At 44.0% G+C, this 26905-nt stretch overlaps 1 protein-coding gene across 1 annotated transcript in view; it reads left to right on the top strand.

The window, feature by feature from the left end:
• Wwox (WW domain containing oxidoreductase) overlaps window positions 1-26905 on the top strand; it is a 919511-nt gene that overhangs the window by 41692 nt on the left and 850914 nt on the right. The window contains exon 5 of the mRNA XM_051168609.1: window positions 12022-12128. Within this exon, the coding sequence (XP_051024566.1) occupies window positions 12022-12128 (107 nt within the window). The remainder of the gene's footprint in view (window positions 1-12021; window positions 12129-26905) is intronic.

Below are 26905 nucleotides of genomic sequence, written 5' to 3' on the forward strand. Positions count from 1 at the left end.
CTCGGGAGAATTGGGTTTCAGTGTCTCAGTCAATGGCATGCCATTTTAATTCCATTTACGTTAGCCCAATCTGTTTGGAAAGGGTGGTCCTTGTGGATTTAGGAGGATGTAAGAGAAACTCACATCCTTAAAACTACCAGGCGTTTTGTTTGTTTGTTTGTTTGTTTTGTTCTTTCGTAGTGTTGTGGTTTAAACTCCGGGCTTCACACCTGCTAGGCAAGCAATCTGCTGCTGATTGACACCTCTAGCCCAAACTAGTGATTTGTTCACGCAAAAATTAATGCAGGCTGGGGAGATGGCTTATAGGATTAAAGTCATGAAAGGTTCATGACCTGAGTTTGAATTTCAGGAGTCCTCATAAAAACTGGGCAGTACTGAGCATCCATAGTTCCAGTACTCCTGCGGTTAGATAAGGCAGAAGCAGGGGAGCCCACGGAAGCTAGAAGCAGCTAGCCTGGCGTATACAGTGACCAGTAGAGACCCTGCCATGAACAGACCCAAGGCTGTCCTTGGAACTACACATGCTGTATGATGGGTGTGCACACTTAGCCACCCACATCCAAACCAAACAGCAACTCCCAAATCTAACCACCCAAAAGACACATGTTTATCTTTCTGCTCTGCATACCATGAAGGCCTGTGGGGTCGGATTCTCTGACTCATTGCTTGGTTCCTAAAGAGTGCATCAGTGGTTCAGTCATGGTGTGTGTGGGTCTACATTGGTTAGTACACCACCATTTCTGGGTCCTTTTAATGGCATACACTTACAAGTAGTGTTTGTCTCCAGTGTTTCACAATTATAAATTAATAATAACAGCCCATTAGAAATTACCGGTGTCGTAAGTCCCAACTCCTTTGGGCATCTTAATAAAAATGATAATTAAAACCATAATTTACAGTAAATGGGGACACTGCCCAAGTACATCCACAATATGGAAGAAATTAAAAATCTCCAACCAGAAAGAATATTCCTGGCACCGCGGAAGAATCTGCCTTGTTCTTTGAGCCCATGTCCACGGCACCTTGTCAGGGCTTGTAGATTCTGGCTTTCCGCTCTGGAGTCCTTTGTGCCTGTGGAATCCGTGGGCAGTTCTGTGCCTGTCTGTACGGCCACCTGCTCTGAGCACAAACCCCTCATCCTTCCCTGTGTGTTTTCTGTCCATGCAAACAGGTGGTTAGGCTGACCCACATTGCTGGGGAACCTGCAGTGCCTCCTGGACGCCCACTCAAGTCTAGTCACCATGCTTTGTAGATTTCTTTTTTCCATTTTCCAAATGTTCTTCTAATTTACACCCTTAGCCACTCAGCATAAGCCGGTTCTTTGTCCCCACTTGGCTGGTCCCAGCGAGACCTTGTTCAGGTCCTACTCCATCACCTTCCTGGCCACTGGAGGAGCTTTAATTGGCTAACACAACAACAACAACAACAACAACAACAACAACAACAACAACAAAGGTAGTAACTCACAGTGGTGCGCTCTGTCCAGAGTTTTTCCTGAACATTCTCCTGTCCTTTGGTGTGGATGGTTCCGTCTCTCCTCCTTTTTTCCGATTTTCCCTGTGAGCCCCTCCCTGGGCCTTTGTCATTCCTGGCAGCTTTTTGTGTGTCTGAATCTTCCTTATCTCCTCCAGTCCTGATGTAGTTCTTGACCTAGGGTCCCTGCTGCAACACAGTGACACATTCTGTTGCATGTAGGTCCCCGATTTGTCAGTCTGTGCATGCCTGCCTTAGAAAAACTGAGTAGCACTGTTGGGTTTACCTAGGCATAGCTGGACTGCTGATTTCTTGCTTGCCACAGTAGGACTTTGGCATGGCTTAAATAAAATCTCAAACAGGTCAACAGGAAATACTCCTTAAAGTGAGGGAACATTAATTTTTTTGTTCTGACCAAATATCTGACAGGAAGCACTTTAGGGGATGGAGAGTTTGATTTGGCTCATGGTCATACAGTAAGATTATGAGTGGCTGGTCACATCGTGCATAGTCAGGAAGCAGTGCTTTCATGCTCAGCTTCCTTCCCCCTTTTCTTTCTATCTAGGGTCTTGGCCCATGGAGAAACCACCCATGTTTAGGTTGGGTCATCACTCATCATCCAAACACTTTCTCACTGACATGCCCATGGGTTGTAGGCGAGTCTCCATCTGGTCCAGTTGACAATCAGTATTAGCAATCACAGGGCATTAAGTAGAGTGTGCTTGCCTATGTCCCTTGCTGGGGCAGAAGGATCACGAGTTAGAGATACACCGTGGCTCGTCACAAGAACTTTGGGTTATCAGCAGCAGCAGCAGCAGCAGATCTGGATGAGCCATTCATCTAGGCATCTGGCTCCTAGAGTGGCCCTGTGGGAAATGCCAACAGCACTGGTGGCAGTTTGCTGTGGCTGACCTGAGATGCTAACCTTCACCTGTTTGGTGATGGCTCCTCAGTCATTTGGTTGTCATCAAATGTGGCTGGAGTCCCAGTACCTCCATCATAAGCTCCTAAAGAAATGCTGGACCCTGCAGATAATTCAATTAGGAAGAAATGGACTAACATGGGAGGCAGAAAGAGAAGACGGAGGTGGTGGGTGGGGTGGGGGGAAGAACGAGAGGATGGAAAGGGTGGACAAAGACATCCAGGCAAACAGAACTGTTTCTGTACTTGGTTTGTTCTTTAATTAGCTGTTTTGTAACTTCTATCCCACAGAATGAACACTGATGTAAGGTAAGGGGTTATTTAATTTTGGGGATACATTTTCTATCTTCGTTGTTTGTATTTAAAACTGAAAACCTGAAACCACGAGGTATTAAACTCCCAAGGCCACTTAGCTCTTCTGACTGGATCTCTTATTGCAGATGCTAGGAAACCTTGCTGCCCATTGTTTAAAAATGCCTTCCGTTATTTATTCTCTTCATATTATTAGCGTTAAATATTCTCCCGCACCCACTGGCTATCTCCTCATGGTTAAGCTGCTGCAATTTAAACATTGTCATGAAGTTAATTTTTTATAAGATGAATCAGGTTATTAAATTTAGTAAACCATTGCCTTCATTATTTTGCACCAACTTTGGCACCATGCAGGATTGGCTTAGCGCTACTACATTTAGCTAATTAAGCTGGCCATCAGCCGCAGTGTTACGAGCGTGAGGGATGCTGTCCTCATGGGCTTTATCCAGGACTTAGCAGTAGGTAATGTTATTAAACTTTTTTTTTTAATTTATAAAACTCCATACTCTGGAGATGTGGTTTGCTATAAACGTGTTATTGTCCTTGCTGTTAAACCATCATCTTTTGAAATATCTCCCGCTTTGTTTTTGCTCCAAAGGCGGTTGTAAAGGATTAGAAAGTGGACTTGTCGGCCGTAGCTTTGACAAGTTGACTAGCTGTGTGTACAGCTCTGTTTAGATAAAGGAAGATGTAAGGTCCAGAGTTACTCTTTACAAGACACAGAGACAGATGGCTTACCATAATGCACTCAGGACTTATCTGAAGGAGAGAAGGTACACGCTGGCCCTGGCAGCCTGTTGCCGCCACCATGTTAGACACACAGCTTTCAGTAATACAGGTTCTTATGCAGTAGGTCATTTTGTCAAGTGAGATAGCCTGGCCTTACAGGTTTGTCTAGGAACATAAAAAGGTGACGGGTTTCTTCCCTGCAGATTTCCAGGCAGCGTCATTCCAAACTGTAGTGAGTAATGTTCTGACAGGATTTTAATGTTTAGTCTTTACTAAAAAGCAACTTACAGGTTTGTTAGGCTTGCTCTTCAGAAGGAGGTGGATTATTTCAAAGCTTCACTGTGGTCCATCAGCAGGCCGCATGAGCCATCCACTCCTTAGTGAATGCTTCCGGGATGCAGAGATGGCCAGGCATGGAGACGGTTCTTTACTGCTAATCTGGAGAGCTGAGTTAGCATCAGCGCCTACCTGGCTTTGCATTGCGGTGCTCTCCTTTCCATCAGGAAGCAATACCGTCTTTGTAGGGTGGCACACACATGTAACCCCAATACTCAGGAGAGAGACAGGAGAACTGGAATCTGGGGCCAGCCTGGGCTACGCATAGTGAGTTACAAGCCATCCTAGAACACATAGCAAGTACTTGTCTCAAACAAAACCAAATAGTTGCCAAAGAATGTCTGGGAAATGTGTTTGCCATCTTCCTTGATTTATATCTTAATACCATTTAATTGAAATATAATTAGAGTATTTCGGTGGTGATGCTGTTTTCCTCTAATTCCAGTACTCAGGAGGCAGAAGTAGGTAGATTCCTGTGAGTTCAAGGCCAGCCAGGTCTACAAACAAGTTGCAGGGCTATACATAGACAAACCCTATCTCGAAAAAATTATATTAATAGGTAATTATATATTAATTATATACTAAATAATTGTATAAATATATATTGATATAATAACTAATACATATATGTTTATTTCTGGTCATTCAGTTGACCTGACAACTTAGGAGAAATACATGTTTTGCTATTTTTCTCCAAGATCTTGTGGGTACATCAGGTCCCAGATAACAGATGAAGGTGTCATTGACGTGCTAGTCCCACCTTCATGTAGGTAACAGCATTCACCCTCCACAGCGTCTAAACTGTGGCTTTCTGGAGGCTAGGGAGAGGCTCAATGTGTAGAAGCGCTGGTGATGAAAACAGAATTCGGCCTCAGAACTGAAGCTTGGCTCAGGAGCCCTCAGTGAAGGGAGCGATCTGACGTCTGAAATTTGTCTCTGAGGTGCATAAACATGCATGCGTGTCTCCACATACACATACACACAACAATAATACATAGAAGAAAAATATTCCCTGTTCTAATGTCCATATACATACATGCATGCACACAAACACATCTACAAACAATAATAAATAAAACAAAATTTTAAAAAGGAGCTGTATATTAGGTTGGATTCACTGTAACTTTAAAACATGTGGTATTAGGTCCGGAGAGACTGCTTGGGTGGTTAAGAGGGCTTCTTGCTTTTCCAGAGGACTATGTTCAGTCTCCAGGACCCATGGTTTGTAGTGCAAAGCCACATGTGTTTCCACATTCGTGGAATCTGATGGCTCTGGGTGTACCACACACATGTACTACATACAGGCACAAATGTACATGCACACACACATACATTAACATAAAATGTATGTATCTATAAAGTACGTATCATTTAACCGTTTAGAGCAATGGCTGGTATTCAACTCTAGACCAAACAGACTCTCCCTGCGCACTCTTTTTGCTTCTCCATCTCCTTGGCATTTGCTTTTAAAGATGATTTTGACATGTGGATTCATTTTCTTTAAATATATAGAATCTTTGAATTTTCCAGTTTATCCTCATTATCTTTCTTTCAGAAGTGTTTTCATAGGAGTTTTCCTTTTAAAAACTTAACTGTACTTATCAGTTACCTAACTATTACTTATTAGTAATTGGTCAAATTCCTCATTTCCTTGTGCCAGTGGACCTGGTAATCCTGTATGAGACCGGATATGAGTAATATACAAGGCATAGTTTCTACTTCTGATGGCCTGTTGCAGAAGTCAACTCTAAGTTATCAGGAGTAAATTCAGTAGTTTCTATATGCAAGACAACTCTGCATATTGAGAGTCAGTAATTATATTAAGAGATTCAGGAAAATCTAACAGCACCATGAGGATTGTGTACAATACTGATTTTTGTATATGGGCTTTTGATCACCTTAGTTATTTTATCTCACTTATAACCTGCTATTCCCATCCTGTTTGCATCAGTATAGCAGGTTGGTGCCTCTGGAGTTGGTGTTCCCTTTACAATATGAGGAAGGAGCCAATTAGTTCTTTTTATAAACTGTATACGTTTGCTTTTTGGGTATTTGTTATTAATTTCTCCCAAGTAGTTACTACAAGCTCTTTGCCAATCTTCATTGATTACCCATATGACATAATCTCAGCATTAGTAAAAGGCACTACAATTTCTGCTGTATCTATTCCCGACAGTTGACACAGTCTTATTTTAGCTTTTATAATTAATTCAGAAAATTTTCCATGTATGTCTTCAATTTTTTACTTTGTTTATGTGCTAAGAAAATACATTCCATGATTTTATCTTCTCTTTGCATAATGAGCCCAGTAGGAGAAGGAGTTGAAGGCAAAATAACTAAAATCAAGCTCAGGATCAATTTCTATCCACATAGGCAACTTGTAGTCTTTGTTCTACCAGAATTAACTCTTTTTCTGCTTCAGCCGTTAGATACCTTGGACTCTTAAATCTGAATCCCCTTGTAATGTTTGAAACAAGTTATTTACCTCATAAGTAGCTAATGAAATTGTAAGCCTCAGTCAATTAATATCTCCCATCAGTTTTTGAAAATCATTAAGAGTTTGCAACTGGTCTCTATGGATCTGTACCTTTTGTGGTTGAATTTTTTGTTGAGTTATTTTATAGCCCCAATAGGTAATTGAATCTCCTATTTGCATTTTTTTTCTGGAGCATTCTGTAACTCCCAGCATGGCAGCATTCTTTGTGTTTCCTTAAATATTTTCTCTAAAGTATCTCTATCAGAATCAGCCAACAAAATATTATCTGTGTAATGGGAAATGAGAGATTGAGAAAATTGCTATGAATTATTCTAACAGTTGTCACACAAAGTGTTGACATAATGTTAGACTATTCAACATTTCCTGTGGAAGTACCTTCCCATGGTATCTCTTCATTGGACCACTACTGTTCAGAGTAGGTACTGAGAAAGCAAAGCTTTCCCTGTCCTACTCATGCAAGGGTGTTGTGAAAAAAACAAGACAAAAAATTCTTTTAAGTCAACTACTATTATAGGACATGATCTAGGTAAGAAAGAGGGTAAAGGAACTCCAGGGTGTAAAGGACCCATTGGTTGAATTACTTTATTCACTGCTCTTAAACCATTACCATCCTCCGTTTTCCTGATTTCTTTCTTTCTTTCTTTCTTTCTTTCTTTCTTTCTTTCTTTCTTTCTTTCTTTCTTTCTAAACAAACACGGGGGAATTCTTAGGACTGGTAGACCCCCTAGCTGCTCTTGTACCAGTTGTTGAAGTGTCTGCAATTTTTCTTTTGTTATGGGCCACTGCTCTTGCCACACAAGTCTGTTTGATATCCATTTTAGGGGCAAAGCTGTTGGTATATCAGCAGTGGTCTTTTTTATAAACCTGGAAATGCTATACCTGTGAAGTTCTGTGTCTAGGCAATAGGCACAGCTTGTGATTGCTTTTGATTACACATATCAATACCTTCTCCAGAAGCATCTACCATTTCACCCCTAATTTCATCATTGTTTGTCTCTGTGACTACAGGAATATTAAATTTGAGTACCCCATTGCTGTAAAAGATCCCTTCCCCATAAACTTATGGGCATGTCAGCCACATAGGGTCTCAGCTTCCCTGTTTGCCCTTCTGGTCCCACACACTTAATCCACCATACACTTTGTTTTATTTGAGATAATTTACCAATTCCTGTAATTTGTGTATTAACCTTCTGAAGTGGCCAGTCTGGATTCCAGTACTTTTGAAAAAGGTTCGTGACATCTGCTCTTGTCTCCACCAAACCTTCTTTTTCAACACCATACATTGGTACCATTAATTTAGGTTTCCAATTATCAACCATTGTTTGCCAGAACACAGGTCTTCCAGTACTCCCAAATGTACCTGTTCTTCCTACTGGAGTGGCTTTGCCCTTGATGTAAGGAAACAGTAACATCTGAACAATTCTATCCCCTACATTAATTTGCATCTCCTCTTTACATATGCCATGATGTTAATTTCTTCCTTACAATCCCCATCTATAATACCAGGATGCACAATAAAGCCTTGAGAAGTTAATCCACTTCTTCCCAAGATTATTCCTACTGTCCTTGAAGGTAAATGACTGTAAACACCAGTGGCTATTTTGTAACATTCAACCTGTGGTGATAGTGTAAGAGGTCTATCTGAGGCCAGATCCAAAGCTGCGCTGCCTTCGGTAGCATGCATTAAACCATCAATACTTAGTTTCTGTCTTCCTGCAAGATTGTTACCTCCTGCCTGACCAAAGAAAGATGGCTCATATTGTTTGCTGTGGGGCCTTAAGTTAACAGGCCCCTCCTTTTTGTTTCCTGATGGCAAAAGATTACCTTGTATGTCTTTCTTGGATTGACAAACCCTAGAGCAATGTTTTCCCTTCCCACAGTGGCTATAATACCCTGGAAGTCTTGGCACATCATCACCATCATGGCCAGAAACTCCTTGTACCCTTCTATGAATACCATTTACTCCAAAGTGAGGGCACCTGTTATTTTGAGGTCTGGAACTTTTAACCTTACAGTTTCTTTGTAAATGGCCAAATTTACCACAATTAAACTACCAGGTGTTTTGATATTTGAGACCTCTAACTATAGTTTGTCCTATGATATTGTTTTGATGCTCCAGAGAGGTAATATTAACTGTCTCTCTTACCCTTTCATCAAATGGGGCTCCTCGTGCTTTTGATGGTCTAATTCCTCTCTTACATTCAGTATTTGCATTCTCACACGCCATGGTCAGTGTCAATGCCTGTCTGCTCTCAGGATCTGGTGTGTCTCTATTTAGAGATGAACCCACTCTCTGTAAGAATTCTGTGAAGGCTTCTCCAGGGCCTTGAAATACCTTAGTAAATGAAGTGGCTCTTTTACCAGGCTCCTCAACCATGTCCCAAGCTCTTAAGGCTGCAACATGACATTTTTCAATTACTACATCTTCAGACCCAGCGTGTTCTCGTTAAGTCAGCATAACGCCCTTCACCAAGCAGTCGATCTTTAACAGCATTTATCCCCCTTGTTATATTTTGTTGTTCTATTCTCGTGGCTTCATTTCTCCACCACGATAACCACTGTAACTGTGGAGCAGCTTCTAACACAGCTGATACCAATCTCTTCCAATATTGAGGAATAAGTCTATGCTGTAGAGTCCAGTTACTTAACATTTTTTAACAAAAGATGAATGCATCCCATACTGTAAAATAGCCTCTTTAAAATGCTTTAAATCTATCATATCTCCTGGACACCATGCCATCTCATCATAAGCCTTACCACTGTTACTAGCAGGGATATGTTACACAAAGATTGGAAAAGCTGATGGTGTCTGTGTAGCTCTATAGAACTCTTCTATTGGAGTACTTTTCTCCAAAGTTCTTTTGGCCTGTTTGCTTTCCCGTTCCTCTAGAATCTTTACAGCCTCTCCAGCTTCCCTTTTTTCTATGTCCCTTTCTGCCTGCTGGTGCTCTGAATACCTGGCACGTGGAGCAGGGCAGGGCAGCAGTTGTGGGAAGCACTGGCTCTCAGTTACCAGGTGTTTTCCCTTTACCAATGGTGCTTTTTGCTTTCCAGCTGCTTCAACCTCTACCCCCAAATTCTGTACTTTACAGCCAGCTCTGCAATCCTTTCTAGAATGATAGAATTTACCCATGCTTCTAGTTTTCATATCTTATTGGTCTTTCTTCCAATCTTTTAAAAAATGTAATACAGTAAAAAGACAAAGAAAAAACAGAAAATTCCCTCTGGGTATAAAGCAGGTAAGAACTTTGCAACAGCAGCTGTGATTTTGCTGACACCCTGAAATAGCATTTCTGTATCTTCAAAATCTGTATCTTCCACCACAACATTAGAAGTTAAGTTACCCATTATGCCCAAAGCATGTTGGGTGCCACCTGTAGGCTTCTACCTTTCCCAAACCTACTTTATTTGAGGCATTTTTAATGCTATACCTCCCTTCCAACCCACATACGCTAGACAAGATAGAAAAGAGGTTAATGGGAACAGTAGAAATAGACCTTTTTGGAGTCACTTCCTGTGAGTGATTCCCCTGGTGTAGTCGGCAGGATTTTAGCAGACCAGCAATTTAACCAAAGTAGCTTCTGGAACCTGGAACAGCAGCCGGAACCTGGAGCCTGAAGCATTCTCTGGAGCGGTTCTCTCTAGGAGTGTCTCCAAGTGGAGCAATGAACAGCTAAACAATACCAAGACCCAAAAAGCCCCGCCTCTTGTTTTGGGATCATATATATTTCTCCTCTCAGAGTCTGTACTAAGATGTTTTTCAGCTGGCAAAAGCCAAGGCCCCGTACAAGGTGGTTCACCTTTCAGTGGATAAACATCACCTGTTCTCTCACAAGTCTGTTCCCCATCCCAACTCTTGGGATCAAAACAAAAACATGTTTACATCCACTACACTTAACCGAATGAATTTATCATCCTAAAGAAGTTGAACATCTTACAAAATCTTTTTAGGTTTTGTGGGATCTGTAGGCCCTTTAATAATTATCTTAATATTTTAAAATTTAGGAAAATACCATATGGGAGCTGGACATGCTTCAGCATATGACTGGATGGTTGGGAGAGAACCCTCCAGAAGACCAACATTGCAGTTTGCAAATTATTTATTTATTTATTTATATTTTTAATATTTATTTTTATTTTATGTGTATGAGTATCTTGCCTGAGTGTGTGTGTGTGTGTGTGTGTGTGTGTGTGTGTGTGTGTGTGTGTGTACCATGTATATACCTAGTGGCCATGGTAATCAGGAGAGGGCATTGGGGCTCCTGGAACTGGAGTTACAGATGGGTGTGAGCTACCATGTGGGAACTGGGTACTGAACCTGGGTCCCTGCGAGGGCAGCGAGTGCTCTTAATGCCTGGGCCATTTCTCCAGACACTATTTATGTGCTATTACATTATGTGCATGATGTGAGAGTGTAGGTTTGTGCACATGAGTACAGTTGCACATAGAGGCTAGATCCCCTGGGCCTGGAGTTATAGGTGTCTGTGAGCCCCCTGATGTGGGTCTGCAAACTGAACTTAGTCCTTTGGGAGTGTAGCAAGTGCTCTCCGCTGTTCTTTCTAGTTCCCCTTTCCTGAAATGTTAACCTTAGTGAATTCAGCCACTATTTCTGATTCCACCGTGACTGATCATTTGTGTATTGGTTTCTGTTATTATCTCTTCCGGCCTTTTGTAGTGTCTTGGCCTCTTGTTTGTCTTACCATTTTAGGCTCTCAGTCCAGAGTTTATATGAGAATGTGAAATAGTTGGAGGGATGATTGGGGCTCTGGGTGTCAGCTTCTTTCTCTAGAGAGAGTATTGTTATCATGTGCTTTGCAGTTAGATAGGAACGGGCCACTTTAATCCGAGCCTGAGCTTCCTGAAAGGCTGCCCATCTCTGGTTCTTCTCTGAGCAGTAGCCCTGGTGTATTTACCAGAACCCTTCCTTTTGGGTGCTGAGCTTACATTTCTATTTTTCTCTGCCTGTAAGGGTACCACAAGCTCAGCCTGTCTTCTGTATCTCTTCTACTGCTGTAAAACTGGAACAGGACTTGATGGCATCCCCTAGTCCTGCTGTGTCCTGCCTCACCTTCCCAAACCTTGGCATCATGGATTCTCTGGTGTACAATACTTCTATGATATTTTCAAAGAAGGACATGTGTGTACATGCCTGTGTGTGTATGCATGTGCATGCATGTGCTCCCATATAGGCTTATGCCTTCACACACACACACATGATACACTCTAAATGAATATTTTCTAGCTGTTCTCACCAGCAAGGTAAGTGGGAGGGCCTAGGACACATAGACTGCCACAATTGCTAGATTTGTAAGTTTTGAAACCACCTATCACAGAGCAGAGCACAGGCATGCAGGGCGGGGGCCACTCATTAAACAAAGGGTCTAGTCATGCTTGGTAGGAAGGTGGAGTTCAGGTCTGTGGCCTGAACTCTCTTGAACTGGGCGTTCATCCTTGAAATAGCTATATCTGTTAGGGCAGCGTCCTCACAACTTACTGTTGACTTGCACACTCATTAGGGCTCCACTTTGCATCTAAAGTAAGACATTTTATCTGTCATGTCACTCAAACCACTAACATTCCACTGCACAGCTTCACCCACTGAAAACATCTCCTGACCTGTCCCCGCTCCCATGTGGCACAGAATCCCCTCTGGTTAAGAACCACTCAGTTTTGTCAGTGGTGTCCACTAACGGCCCTACATGTGTCAGATGTTGTCACTCGTTTCTAATGTGGACTTTTTCTTTTAACTACAGGGTTCGAAACTGCCAAGTCCTTTGCCCTCCATGGTGCACACGTGATCCTGGCCTGTAGGAACATGAGCAAAGCCAGCGAGGCAGTGTCCCGCATTCTGGAGGAATGGGTAAGCCCTTGGCTGTGTTGTTTTTTAATTGTCAGGTTCATACACCAGGCAGAGTGCATGGAGGTTTCAGCATAGCGCATGGAGTTTATTGCTCTTGGAAGAACGTCTTTGTTTTCAGAGTCATCTTCACATTGTTTACTTTGGGAAGGAAAGGATGAGTGAGAGAGCTATTACCCATGCATTTGTTTATAGCTCACTGCCAGTGTGTCTGCTTTATTACTTAGAGATTTGAGAATGTTTACTTATTTAAATCTTTTATTAAGAGAAATAACACACAGCCAATGCCCATGGATGCAGTTGGGGTTTTTGTGTGTGTTCCTATGGCATTGTTTACCCATTTCTGCAGCCATTTGTTTGTTTGTTTATTTTACTTTTCACAGTCTCGTACATGTATGGTATACATTTTAGTCATTTTTACCCCCCATTACCCTCTCTAATCCCCCCTCCTCTTGCTGAAACCCTTCTTCCCTATGGGTCCCTCTTTGACTTCATGAGTTAGGGCTAAGCCATGCAAATAGCATGGGAGAGGGCACTGCAGTAGCAACAGCGTGCTCAGACACAGAAGAAGGTCCCACCCCCACAGAATTTAAGGGCCTCCAGAGAGTCACAAGGAAGAGAGATGGTAGCATCTAGGTGAGTCTTGTTTCCCTGCAGAAAGAGAAGGCAGAACATAAGAGTCCTTCTTGGGCCACGGAAAGTAAACATCCTCAATGATTTGTTGTGTACCCTTATAGTTTCAACTATAAGTGAACATGTGCACACATGCTGACCTCTGCTTTGGTTGTCACCCTTACTATACCCCAAGATCTCTCTTTGGGTGTCTAAATAGCCTCTGGGCTAGGGTTTTGCTCCCTGAGATACAATTCCCGACAGAAACAAAGGAGGAGGGACCTTTTGTTTTGCTTTTAGCATGTTGAGGAGAAAAGCCATCATGGTTGGAGGCCATGGTGAGGAAGGAAGCAAGCCAGAAGAGAGACAGAGAGACAGAGAGAGGGTGTGGAGGGAGGGAGAGGAGGAGGAAGGGTGTCGGGGGAGATTGATTGGGGTGGAAGTGTATTTCTCTAGGACACCTCATGCCCTAGTGATCTATATTATTCAACCAGGCTCCCCTTTCTAATTTCCTGCACCTCCTAATGGTGCCATCGGATTCTGTATCAATCAATAACCCTATCCATCCATGAAGTTAGGATCTTTGTGTTCTAATTTCATCCCTCAAAGCTCCACATATGAACATTGCTGCATCGGGAAATAAGAGTTCATACATGAGCCTTTGGGGGACACTGCGACTCCAGACAATACAAGTTCACTCTCTTCAATAGTTGCACGCTATTCCAGCATGTGTTTATGCATGAAGTTAACCAGGGTCCCGTTTGGGGTGCACACGAAGGCTGTTAGCATTCTTGTGCTCTTACAAGTGATGTAGTTCCATTCTGTCTCCTACATCAGACTTTCTTGTAATCTCAAGTGAGACTAGGTCTAAAGTATGCCAACCTTTTTCAACAGTTAAGTCTCTGAGCTTACCCCATGGGACAGAATCATGCAATTCTCTAGACTACATATGTAGTTAAAATTTTGTTGGCCTCGTTGCTGAAGTGTCTGTTCCTGTTGATTATATAGAAGAGTTTGCAGGTGTCTCAAGGATGGTCAGACTTCTCGGATTTTGCTTGATTAAATGCTGTGTTTTAAATTGGAATAGTATAATTTCATTGACTTAAGTGATTCTGCAGTTAGCCTATTGTACAAGGAAATTAATGTTGAAGTTGGTCCCCAAAGGGAGTGGCAAACTACAATTGCCTTTTATCGTCTTTGAACTGATCTTCTTCTTAGAATACATCATAGATGGGAACAGGTTGATCTGTATCTATCATATGTATGTATGTATGTATGTATGTATATGTATGTATGTATGTATGTATGTATATATCACAGACATATATATATATATATATCATGTATGCCCAACATATGTGTGTGTTTATGTATATATATCAAATATATGTTTTGTTTTGTTTTGAGACAGGGTTTCTCTGTGTAGCCGTGGCTGTCCTAGGACTCACTCTGTAGACCAGGTTGACCTTGAACTCGCATAGATCTACCTACCTCTGCCTCCCAGAAGCTGGAATTTAAGGTGTGTTCTAGCTGGCTGGTGGTGGTACATGCCTTTGTTCCCAGCACTTGGAAGGCAGAGGCAGGTGAATCTCTGTGAGTTCAAGGCCAGCCTGGTCTACAAAGTGAGTCCAGGACAGCCCAAGGCTACACAGACAAACCCTGTCTGGAAAAAAAACAAAAAACAAACAAACAAAAAACAAACACAACAAAAAAGGCATGCTCTACCATTACCTGGATTCATTTTGGTATCTTAAATCTGTCTATCAATTATTTTCATTTGTCTATCTATTTATCTGTTTATTATCTATTTAAATCCACCACCTATCTTTTGCCTATCAATTATGCATCCTAGTTATCTATCTATCTATCTGTCATCTAACTCTCTTTGATCTATTAGTTATCTATGTATCTCCCCACTTATCTATCATCTGTCTCTGTTGCCATCTCTATTTTTTTTAAAAGATTTATTTATTTATTGTGTATACAGTGTTTTGCTTGCATGTGTGCCTGCACTCCAGAAGAGGGCATCAGATCTCATTATAGATGGTTGTGAGCCACCATGTGGTTGCTGGGAATTGAACTCAGGACCTTTGGAAGAGCAGGCAGTGCTCTTAACCTCTGCGCCATTTCTCCAGCCCGCCATCTCAATTTTTTTTTTCAAGCAGGGTCTCACTGTGTAGCTCAGGCTAGCTTTGAACTCACATAGTCATTGTGCCTCTGCCTCCTGAGTTCTAGGATTATACGCCTGAGCCACCAAACTTGTCCTGATTCCACTACTGTTTGACACATAGAGGCAGAAATTCTGGATTCTACCCTAATGAGCTGTAGGCCCCTGGGCAAGTCTCTTAGTACAAATGGCATATCTCTAATGAAGAAGGTTTAATGAGATGATCTCAGAGACCCAGCATTTCTTTTGCCTTCCTTTCATGTTAGGCTGTAACTGTCTCCGTAAGCTAGCTTCAGATGATGAGAGTTATCACTGGGTAGTTTCACCAAACAGTTCCTTGATGTGGTAGCAATCCTGGATGAAAGATTATCTGGAAACATTAAAGTGAGGGATCTGGGAACAGAAAAATACTAGTGGAAACAAATGTATCCCAGGCAGTTTCAAACATTGAAATTGCTTCATGGAGGGTTTGGACCATAGCAACTCACCCCTTTCACCATACCTCACTGGTGCACTGACTCTCTGTATCTTCATCATTCCTGCAAGATGGTGAATACAGAGGCCCAGATTTAGCACCTAAAGCCATGGTTACCATTTCCTGTCTCTGCCTTCCTTGTCAGTGCAGTGTAGAGACCCCGTCAGTCCTGGTCCCCTTCCTTATGTTTGGCTCCCACGCCTTCCCCACATGCTCACCCTTGATCTTGCTGGTCTGACTTTTCTTCAGCACCATCCTTATTTCACACCTCTGCACAGGGATCTCGCTGGCCATCTCAGTAAAGATTGTCAAGGTCAATTTGATCCACTGCAGGTTTTTCAGCCTTTAAGCCAGCTTGAATGTGATCATACTTTGCCTGGAATGGACCATATCTGTACCTGTTGGGCATGTACTAGGACATATTGCCACACTGTGGGAGGTTCTGAGTGGTCCAAGGTTTTTTTGTTGCAGCAAGAGCTCATTCAGAAGTCTCTGGGCATTTTGGCTGCACACTGATCCTCAGGTGCCAAGGCTCTGTGGGCATCTTTAGTTCAGTGCAGGAGATGGAGTTGGTTTCTTCATCCACTCTGCTTGTTCCTCCCAGCCTGGGCTTTCTATTCCAAGTACCACTGTGCCTTCCAGGACCTCCATGTTTCCAAGGCTTCATGTCTGTGACTTACCCAGTCAATTCCCAGTGTTGGGGCAGCTGACCGCCTTCATTCATGGAATTCCTGTCATATACTGTGTCCAGGCATGGCCTGTTACAACCAAAAGCCTAGTCTTCATTTCACAGAGGAGCCAAAGGCCATCTCTTCCGGAGAAGGGTAGGGTCTGTAGCCACATAGTTCATAAGCCCAGGGAAAGGGCCCTTGTTCATGCCATCTGCCTTAAAGGTCACGTGGTCCATTCTCCCCCTTATCTGAGCATCACACTCTTAACTGGCAGTCTTTGCTTTAGACCTAAATGGTTCATTTCAGAACCAGATTTAGAGAAAGCAACTCTTTGGCATCCACATAGCTGCACCCCTCCTCCCCCTCTCCCCCTCCTCTCCTTCTCATGTGCTGGCTGGGACCTCACTAGGTAGTCCAGGCTGGCCTTGAACTTATGAGACATGCCTGCTTTAGTTCGTCAAGTGATGAGATCACTGGTGTGCACAAGCAGATCCAACACTGAGTCTCCCAGGGCCTAGAGATGATCTGACATTGAACTTAGTAAGGACCAAAGTGAATACAACAGACCTTTCTTTTTGTGACAATCCAGAATGTCTCTGGACATATCTGGATGCTTTCTGGGAATGGTGCAATGTATTCTTGGCTAATTATGACTCTTATAAAAATATGTTGAGGGCATGGAGGGCGACTTAGAGCATGCACCACTCTTGCAGGGAACCCGGTTTGTGTCTCAGCACGCACACTGGACAACTCACCCATGATTATAACTTCAGCTTCAGTGAATTCAGTACCTTCTTTTGGCCTCTGGGGATCTGCACTCAAATGCACAAACTTACATACAGGGACACATGCCTACGCACTAGTGAAAAATAAACATATGATGGTAAAGATTACAAGCAGATACACACTATGACCTTGGTAAACTGTCTGAACCTCTGGAAATTTCAGCTTCTTCCTCTGTAAAATGCAGAGTATAGTATCTGTTTCATGACAGAGCGGGTTTGTAGTAAACACAAGGGCTATGTGTAGGTAAAATATTAACACATGGTGGAGAAAGATTAAGTGCTTGATTAAATGCCAGCTGACTTGATTAATAACAGTGATGAAGATAGTAATTTCCTACTTATGCGTGGAGAGCATTGTGAGGCTTGTTTTCCTCCTCACTCCACAAGTGGCTGAATGGGGAGCTGTGAGGAGGATGTTTACTAACTCCATCTAAGTGGAGTCACAGTGAATTGTTTTCCTGGCTTTTTATGTCTGGCCCCCCACATTTTGGTAGATGTACATTTAGTTGGTTGATTAGTATTTTCCAGGGTACTTCATATTAGCACTCAACTGTCATTTGAAAAGCCGTCCTAATTACTTATGTGCTTGCTTTGCTTTTTGTATTTACAAAGAACTGCCCTTTGCACATATCCAAGGCGATTAAGGGCTCAGTCACCAGAAACAGCAAGTAGTGGTTATTGAGAAAGGAGGGAGATGAGAGATTAAAAGAGAGAGAGAGAGAGAGAGAGAGAGCTTTATTAATGGAATGTCTATGTGGCAGAGAGAGTACATCCTAGGTTGGTCATAGCCACTTGATTACATGCTGTAGTGTTAAAGTACTCCAGATTTTAATGCTGTTGGTTCCAGGTCTGTTTATCTCCCTGGAGTGAACACATGTTGACAGCACTGATAGCATTGTGTCCCAGCAGCCTCTTTGGTTAGCATCAGAAATCGGGCCTTTCACATGCGGGGTACTTGGTACTAGACATTATGTTGGTTGAACAAGTACTATTGACACGTGGCTTAGATTTTCTTTTTTTTCCCTGAGACAGAGTCTCACTGTGTAGTAGCCCTAGCTGACCTAGAACTGTAGACCAGACTGCCCTTGTAGATGTGCCTGCCTCTGCCCCCTGAGTGTTGGTGTTGAAGGTGTTTGCCACTATACCTGTCATGCTGAGCCTTCAGTACTACATTACTTTGTTTTTCTGGTGTGGTATTAAAGGTGGGTGATGGTGTTGAGTGCTCTCAGTCACAGTTCCAAGAAGCTCCCCAGAAGTCCAGCAGCTTTCTGGCTGCCTCAGAGCCACTCAATGACTTTATGGGTCGATGGAGCCTCGATACTTGGGGGAATTTCCTTAGATCCTTTTGATACTAAATGCATACATTTTTCAGTTTGTCTTTCCAGATGGAAGGTGTTAGGGGTGATGTCTTTTCACGCAAGATGAGCATGTGTGCATGCATGCGGCGTGTGCATGTGTGTGTGTGTGTGTGTGTGTGTGTGTGTGTAGGTATGTGGGGTGGCTGACATAGAAGCTTTCTGTTTGTTAGTGGCTTGCCTTGAAAAAGGTGATTGTTGCCTAGGGCAGCCCAAGATACAAGTCTCATCCTGTTGTTTTAAATGTCATTAGCTAAACAAAATCATGAAGCCATTAATATTACCACTAAGTGTCTTAGGGTGTTATTGTTATGAAGGACACCATGACCATGGCAACTCTTATAAAGGAAGGACCTGGCTTCCAGTTTCAGAGTTTTAGTACATTATCATGATGATGGGAAACACAGCAGCATGCAGGCAGACGTGGTGCTTTAAATGTTGCTTTTTCTGTATGGTATTGGATCCCAGTAAATAGAATATGATATAAACAATTTTGTGAGCCAGAAACAGCTGTGTGAACTTTTTGCTTGGGCCAGTAAGAACTTGCAGCCACAACAAAGATGAAGTTCTAAAATTCTACCCTGGGAGATTTTCAGATGTCATTTCCTGCCATCTTCATATGGTACTGAGGTGTCTGTGTGGTAGGGCAATATGCTTAGCATTAACAGAGAAACACATAGCCCATGTGCTTAGCCCATCTGACAGCCAGGGCTTTAGTGGCTGGGGGAGGGCGGTGTGATTCCACACAGCTAGGGGATGAGTGGGGCATCCGAGTTTGAAACTACATCGCCCTGGTTCCCAGCCATTCTGTTACCTTGAATTTCTATGTGTGTTGTTCCTAAAGATTGCCTCAGATTGTCTTTTTAACCTCCATATGTGCCTCTGTGTGTCTCCGTGTGTGATTGTGTGTGTGTGTGTGTGTGATTGTGTGTGTCTGTGCTTGTGTGCTTATATGTGTGTGTGTGATTGTATGTGTCTGTGCTTGTGTGCTTATATGTGTGTGTGTGTCTGTGCTTGTGTGATTGTGTCATTTTGTGTGTATGTGTGATTGTGTGATTACTTGTTCGTATGTGCGAGTGCAGGTGTAGGCATGCCATGGTGCATAGGTAGAGGTTGAATGACAATCTTGAGTATTGAACCTTGCTTTTTTCTTGTTTGAGCAAGGGTAGCTGGCTGAGGAGCTTCTATCACCGTTTCCCAGTGCAACACTGCCCATGCTACCACTTCTGTTTTGCTTGTGGGTTCTCCGTGTCCCAACTTAGATTCTCATGCTGGCGTGGAAAGGCCTCTAATCACTGAGCCATCTTTGCTTTTCTTGAAGGGAAGAATGACCTTGAACTTCTGATCTACTTTGACCTCTCATGCTTTGGCCTCTCCTGCATTTAGATTACGGGCTTGCGTCATCACATCTAGTTTTTGTGGGTGCTAGGATCGATCCTAGCTCTTCCTACTTGTGAGGCAAGCCCTCTCTCAGCTGAGCCACACACTCCCAGTCTTGACCAGGACTTTTAAAGGACTCGGCCCAATACTGTATTCAAAGAGATTCATCTCTATTGTGAGTCAGTGTCTCGTGATGGGAAATGTGTAGGTAACATGAGGGTACCTGTGGTTGCCTAGGAAGGAACTTCCCTAGCTCTTTGTAATTTGATGTCATTGATAACTGGGTCAAAGGAATCTGCATCTTTCCTTCCACCCCCTCCCTTCCTTGTTAAGTGCTATGTAGTGTATTTACTGTTCTGCTTAAGTTGCCCATTTGACCTTTCTTGTCACAGGCCCAGGAAGGATTCTTTATCAGTTAATAAATTATTCATCCCCTCGTAGACATAATTGGTTGCTAAAATATTCTGAGTTTTCTCTGTCTTCAGAATGTCTGAAAATTGTGCCTGGTCCTTATCCTCCAACTTTTCCATCTCATTTCTCATTCTGAAATTTTTGCATTGACTTATTCTTGACTGTATCCACTGTTCTTTGATCACCATTTCTGTGTCTTCATTTTCCCCCTTCCTAGCCATTTCTGGCAGTCTTGAACTTCATCTTTTCAAACTGTATATCCATTATAACCTTTATATAACAAGGGCTGTGGCTCACCGCAGAATTTTAAGAGGGCGAGCAGGAAGCACAGGTGGCTAGCTCCAAACCATCACTCCCAATTGTGTGCAGCCCAAAGAAGATCCATCCTTCCAGTAATGCAGGTTCCCCTGGGTTCTTATTAAGCAATTTTGACATAGTTTGAAGAGACGGATTTCGTCTTTAGATGGTACCTAGCCAGTGGCTGCAAGACCTGCATCTGGCCACTCAGCTTTAGCCTGTTGTATAAGAGGGGAAAATATACTTGAGACTGTTTTTCATGTTTATTATGGAGCGTTCAGAGTGCCTCGAATGTAGTAGGTATTACATTAAATAGAAGAGAAATAGTCATTGTGCCGATAAAACTATCCAGGCAAGGACAAATAGAGATCGTCAGGGCTGGAGGTGGTGTTGCAGGCTGGCCAGCACATGGAGCAGTAGGCCAAGGTTAACCCTCGTGAGGTATTTAAAGTAGAACTAATTTTAATGAACACAGAGCTAGGCAAGAGGAGGAGGGAGGGAGTCCTAGAGACCTGGAATCAAATCCTAACACAAATGTTTGCCCACTGGAGCCCCCTAGCTGATTTCCTGTACAGTGGCATGAGTGACAATGTTCAGGGTCACCACACAGGCAGAGTACGGTCACACTCTTCTGCATAGAGCTCAGCATGTGGCAATCCAGAAAGCGGTGTGTACCCTTGTCCATCACGGACCCCTGAATCAGACAGACGCATGCACACATCTTGAAAAAGTGTTTACTTGTTGCCCTAGTTCACGCTCCTCTTATAAAAATACCATAGACTGCTGGCTTACGCTATATCTAGTTCCACATGTCCTATACCCTGGAACTCTGACCACAATGTCTGTTTGGCTAGGTTTGTCTTTCTATCTTATAGCTCACTACGTCTTTTCATGTGACAGAATGGAGAAATAGAAGAAGGGACGGAGGGAGGGAGAGGTGACTTCTAAGCTTCTCTTCTATAGGATCCCTTCATCTCCTGAGGAGTGTCAGTCAATACTGAGATGAACTGAGGTAAAGAGTGACACCCCTTCTACCCCTAGGAGGTAGAGATGGGATTGTTAGTGCTACGTCTTTGCACGGGTTGTAGCCGCCTGGCCTTGCATAGGCTGCGGTTAGTGTTGCGGAGAAGTGGAGCTGGCAGAGCCCTCCCTGCCGTCACAGGGGATTCATGACAACTGGTGCCTGTGTCTGTCAAGTGGAGGATGTAGGATGTGGTCGTAGCTAAGTTTTGAAAACTCTGCCGAAGGAAGGCTTGCAAGTGTGTTGTGGCCGCAAGGCCTGTGCACCAGCTCTTTGACAGTCCTCCTTTTAAGAATGGAGCCTGGTGCTCCTTCAACAACATGCACTGTACCTGGCGCCTCGTCTCAGTGAGTTCCTTATGTCTGGTGGCACTGATGGAGAGTGACTCCCAAGAAAGGTGAAGGGTCCTGAAAGGCACCCTGGCTTCTTCTTTGCAACTGACTTGTGTCCCTGGATTCGGGCCACCATGTTGGGAGGACACTCAAGCAGCCGTGAGAAGACCCTGTTGCCACAATGGTACTTTAAAGCCTCTTAGATCCCTCTGGCCCAGCCCAGCCTTCTGCTGCCCAGTTGTGTGCAGAATGTGTACCGTGTTCAGCCATACGCTTCTGGGGACAACAGGAGTGACTAACGCACGAGCCAAGGCCTCCATGGGAGAAGGAACCATCTCTGAGAGACTCTGGACCTGAGACCCAGTGAGGTTCTCAAAGTGTAAGGAATCTGCAGTTTGCAGTGGTTTCCCAGGTGCCTGGCACGTCACAGGGCCCACCAGCTTTGTTCTGGATTCCTTTCCTGATAGATCAACACAGCCTTCCCACCCTGTTTCTTCGTGAATTAATTAGCCAGGCCTCCCTTATAGTGAAAACAGCATCTTCTTCCATGGAACACCGGACCGAGGGCTGCTCTCCTTCCCCAGAGCTCCATTGCCTGCCTTCTCAGAACCCAACTAATACACGCATCTCTCAAATTCCCTAAATAATAAATCCAAAGTTATTGAAGCTATCGGGTTACTGAGAGTTGTCGGTGAGCCTGCCCCCTCGCACTTCTCTGCAACCCTTGTCCCTATTTTATTATTGAAGCTTGGGATGCTCAGGGTACGGCGAGCAGCTGGGGAACCGCAGCCCCCAAATCTTGCAGCAGGCAGCAGCTGCGGGAGCTCGGGCCTGCTCTGCCTTCCCTGGAGTTAATGAATCAGCACGCACCAAGGGCACAGCCTGCCTTTAACTGATGGAGAAACACCACACTCGTTTACTCAACAGTTCTGAGATCTCCGGGATTGTTCCGACTACAAGGCAGCCTGCCTGCAAACCGGCTTAGGCCGGGAGAGACTTCAATGCATCTTTGTAATGGCTTTGTTGTTGTTTATTGAGAGGGACTAATTAACTTTGATTATTGCACTAATATTATGGCACTTTGACAGCCCTTCAGATTTATGACTCTGGGAAAATAAACAAATGAAATGCAGGTGCTGGAGCAGAAAGACTCCGTCATTACTGAACTTTAATTACTTGGAATGTGTAGCCAGGAGAGAATTAGTTGATGAATTACAGGAGGCCTAAAACCTACCCCAAATTGAAAGCAAAGAGAAGACACAAATATAAGTGGGAGGAGGCTGGAAAGGTGCTGTACTTAAGGTAGGGAGAGATAGGGTGCATTTGTACTGCTCTCTGTCATGTCTCATTGACGACTCTTGGTGGTTCCCAGTGCTGCGGAAACGCACAAAGTATTCTTCTTCAAGGCTGAGTCGGCATCACCCGAGAACATGCTAGCCACACGGATTCATGGCTCCTGCCCAGAACCACCAGTTCAGGGTCTCTGGAGTTGGAGCCTCAAGGAAATCTAGGTACATGCAAAAGTGGAGATACGGTGCCACTAATGTCAAATATTGTCCTAGCCCAGATCCTGAGCCATCCCAGAGATTTTCCGGCTCAATGGCAAGCACTTCTACCTGCTGTGCCGTCTCACTAGCCCTTGGTCAACCGTCCTTTGAAAATAAGCATCCTAATCATGGGAATGGCAGCCAGCGTGGTGGTGTAGTCACTGAGTCAAGCACGCCAAGTGCTTTTAGTTCAGCATATGCTAAAGATGGTCGTTCCGCACATGAATTGAATGAGTCCTGTTTTAGATCTTAAGACACAGAGGTGTTCAGGACCAGGTGCAAACTCATACAGCACAGATGCCACAGGTATGAGGTGATTTCAGGGCAGCCCTCCAGCTTCTCCGGGTCTCCTGCCACGTCCTCTCTGTGCCTCATAGTACCCAGGCACAGGAGGTGTTAACAAATACTCATGGGATGAGCAAGAGGGCAGGCAGCAAAGGTTGATAACCGAGTGGTGGGCATTGAAAACCAGGTAGCACATCCTGCCCCTGTGGCCAGCACATGTATATAGAACCCCTTGTTTCTAACGTCTTGAGCTGTGGGAGTTCGTTGGTCTCATTGTGAGTTACTGGGGTCTCCAGTTCTTCAACTGGCTTCTAACTTGCTCAAGAATGGCGAGTTATTTGTGGAACACCATATGACAGCATTTGTTCTGGTTTCTTGGACATTACTAATGCTTTAGGGATTCTCTGTAACCAGCTTCTCCGCTCATGTTGGACTTGGGAGGGCTGACTGTGATGCAGAGTGGACTCATAAGCGAACTTGACCTTGAGGGACAGGAAGGAGAACCTTGAAGTAGAAAGACTGGCTCCAGAGGCGGAATCCAAGAGCAGAGGGGATGAATTAAAGGGCCGCTCAGGCATGGTGGAACACACTTGTAATCCGAGCATTTGAAGACTAAGGCAAGAGAATTGCCATGGTTTGAGGACAGGCAGGGCTGATTATATAGGGAGCTCAAGGGCAGCAGAGGGTTTCCAGAGGCTTGTGGGCTTCCCATGGGTGTGTACAAACAGGGACAGGGGGGACATAGGTGGTTATTTGGTTCTTTGCTACTTATGTGATTAACTGTATGAGTAATTGTTTTAAAATGCCTAAGGTATTGTCCGAGTTTGAGAAGGTACATACAAAACCGCTCTGGTTTCCTACTGCTCAGGCCAGAGGAAAGAGCTTGGGTTGGCATTCCTTAAAATATCCCACTTTCCTTGTGCTCAACAAGTGATTGCGGTGACAAATCATGAAATTTGTCAAGATTATATGCATGTACCTGTGTGTGTATATGGACAGATAGAGGAAAAGAAAGGAGAAGAAAAAAGAGCAGAAGAGAGCTGGCAACACAGAGACAGGACAGACAGACAGACAAAGACAGGGAGACACGATAGACCTGGCAACTTTCTAGGCACTATCTTAAAGAGTGTTCTTTTGGACTGGCCTAGGCAGAATGAGGGAGCCTGATCACTGTTTCCTATGTCCCCTGGTCATTTCTTGCTTAGAAAGGAAGAAATTAGAATTGTTGAGCTATGATTTGTTTTAATCAGAAAGAAATTGTCTAACATAAATCTCTTCGTGAGGGCTAGAAAAGCCCTAAAGCGTCTAGGGGGCAAATATCAATACTTTGCAAAGGAGAAATGATTGTTCCAATTCGTGGCTTAATTGACTTTAAGCCTTAATGAAAGTCAGGCCAGGGCAGGCAGTACGCACTGCAGCCCGGATCAGCAGCAAGGTCTCAGCCAGAAAAGGAAGAATTTAGGATGGCTCTGGTCCTTTGCTACTGATGCCATGCTCTAATTGGCTGGGGCCACCTAATACCAGATAATACTCCCTGTTCTTCCTATGAAGAGAGCACATTTTTTCTTCCTGACTAGTATAGTATTTTATTTTAAATTACAGCCGCCTGCCCCCCCCCACCCCATTGGAAACATTCATTTATGTTGGATTATCATTCCCCAAGTGAAATTTCACTGATGCCGTATAATTAAATATAGATTTTTTGTTTAAAAAAAGCATAGTACATATTTTAATTTTGTAAGAGGATAAATTGGAAGTATATAAAGACTTTATTTAGGAAGAATGAATGACTCCCAAATTTAGCCCAGTTGTTGGTGGAAACGATTCATTATGCATCCATAATGTCCCCTGTGTTGGTCACTGGGCTGGATATCTGGCAGGGAGCAAAGCCTTGCTAACTTCATTGACAGTAGAGTCCATTGTGCAGGTCTAAGCAACAGAGCTACCCTCCAGTCTGCCTGGGTCTCAGTCCTCTTGGTACCACATGAGAACCAGGTGACCTTCACTTCCTGTTGGTTCAGTTTGCTCAGCCATATGTCAGGGGTGTAGCCACAGTACCCAAATTGCAAGGTTGTGAAGATCACTCCAGTGTTGCTCGCCAGGAGCTAAGAGTGGTCCTGGAGCACTTAGAGTGGTACCCAGGTACCAAGTGTATAATATCCATGTGCTAGCAGAGACAGGAAACACAAGAAAGCAAAACCAGAGGGGCCAGGGAGATGCCAGGTTTTAAGGTCAGTCCCAGACTGATATGACAAAAAGAGGGTCTAGTGGTTGCCCACTTCTAATCCCGGCTCTGGAGGGATAGAGACAGGCAGATCTCTGGGTCTCCATAGCCAGCCAGCTTCACATACTTGGCAAGTTCCAGGCCACTGAGAGACCCTGTCTCAAAAAGGAGGTGGGCGGCACCTGAGGAGCGTCAGCCAAGGTTGTCTTCTCCACCCCACTTGCACAAGTGTGTGCACCCATATATATGTGTGTGTATGCCACACACACAAACAAAGTATAGGAAAAAGAAATTCACTTGTGGCCCCTGTGTGGAATGGCCCCCCCACCCCGCCTGTCCAGTTCACGTCTGGCCACTCAGGCATTCTGCTTCTTCTTCCAGCAGCATCAGACCCGCTGCGGTGCCCAGCCTTCCCACCTCACCGCGTTTTGGCACAGGCTCCTTCCGCAGCCTGGAGGCATCTCAGCCAGCCTGTCCACCCACCATATGTCCCTGTGCCCCATGAGACTCTTTTCCTGGGCCTCCCCAGGATTCTCTGGCTGTGATGCTGTCGTAGTCCCCCTCTTCCAAAACTACCCGTCACCCTACCCCTCTCAGTCAAGTTCTGGGCTGAGCACCCCTGGAGAAGGCAAAGCTTCCTGCCACCAAGGAACGTACAGACTGGCTTGTGGTTTCATTTCTTTAACTCTTGCTTTAGCACAGCCTAACTTTAAGTAGTAAAGAGTTTCATTGTGACATCTCCATCCAGGAGCATAATGTACTTTTCGCATTCTTCTTCTCTGCATCCCTTCCCCCACATTTCCCTATTCGTATTCCCTAACATTCCTCTTCCACTCTCATGCCCCCTTTAGCATTTTGGTTTTTAAATTATGCATTGATTGATTGCAGCATTGATCACATCGTGTATAGATTGTTTGTCAGATGGGCCCCTTATTTAGTGAACAAATACTTATCGACACCTTCTTCTTTGCATGTGGTCCCCTGGATTCTGAGAATGTGTGCACACAGCCTTTGCCCTCATGGAGTGTGACTGTAGCGATAGACATGTAAATGAATAATAGTGTCCTAGACACTGGTGTGTGTGTGTGCGTGCGCGCGCACGCACGTGTCTCTCTGTTTGTCTGTCTCTCTGTCTCTGTTTCTGTCTGTCTGTCTGTCTAGTATGCAGGTAGATGGGGTTGAGATCTGATTATGGCCTGAGCTCAGTGTTACTTGGGC

The sequence above is a fragment of the Acomys russatus genome, chromosome 26, assembly GCF_903995435.1.
Source record: "Acomys russatus chromosome 26, mAcoRus1.1, whole genome shotgun sequence".
Taxonomy (NCBI): domain Eukaryota; kingdom Metazoa; phylum Chordata; class Mammalia; order Rodentia; family Muridae; genus Acomys; species Acomys russatus.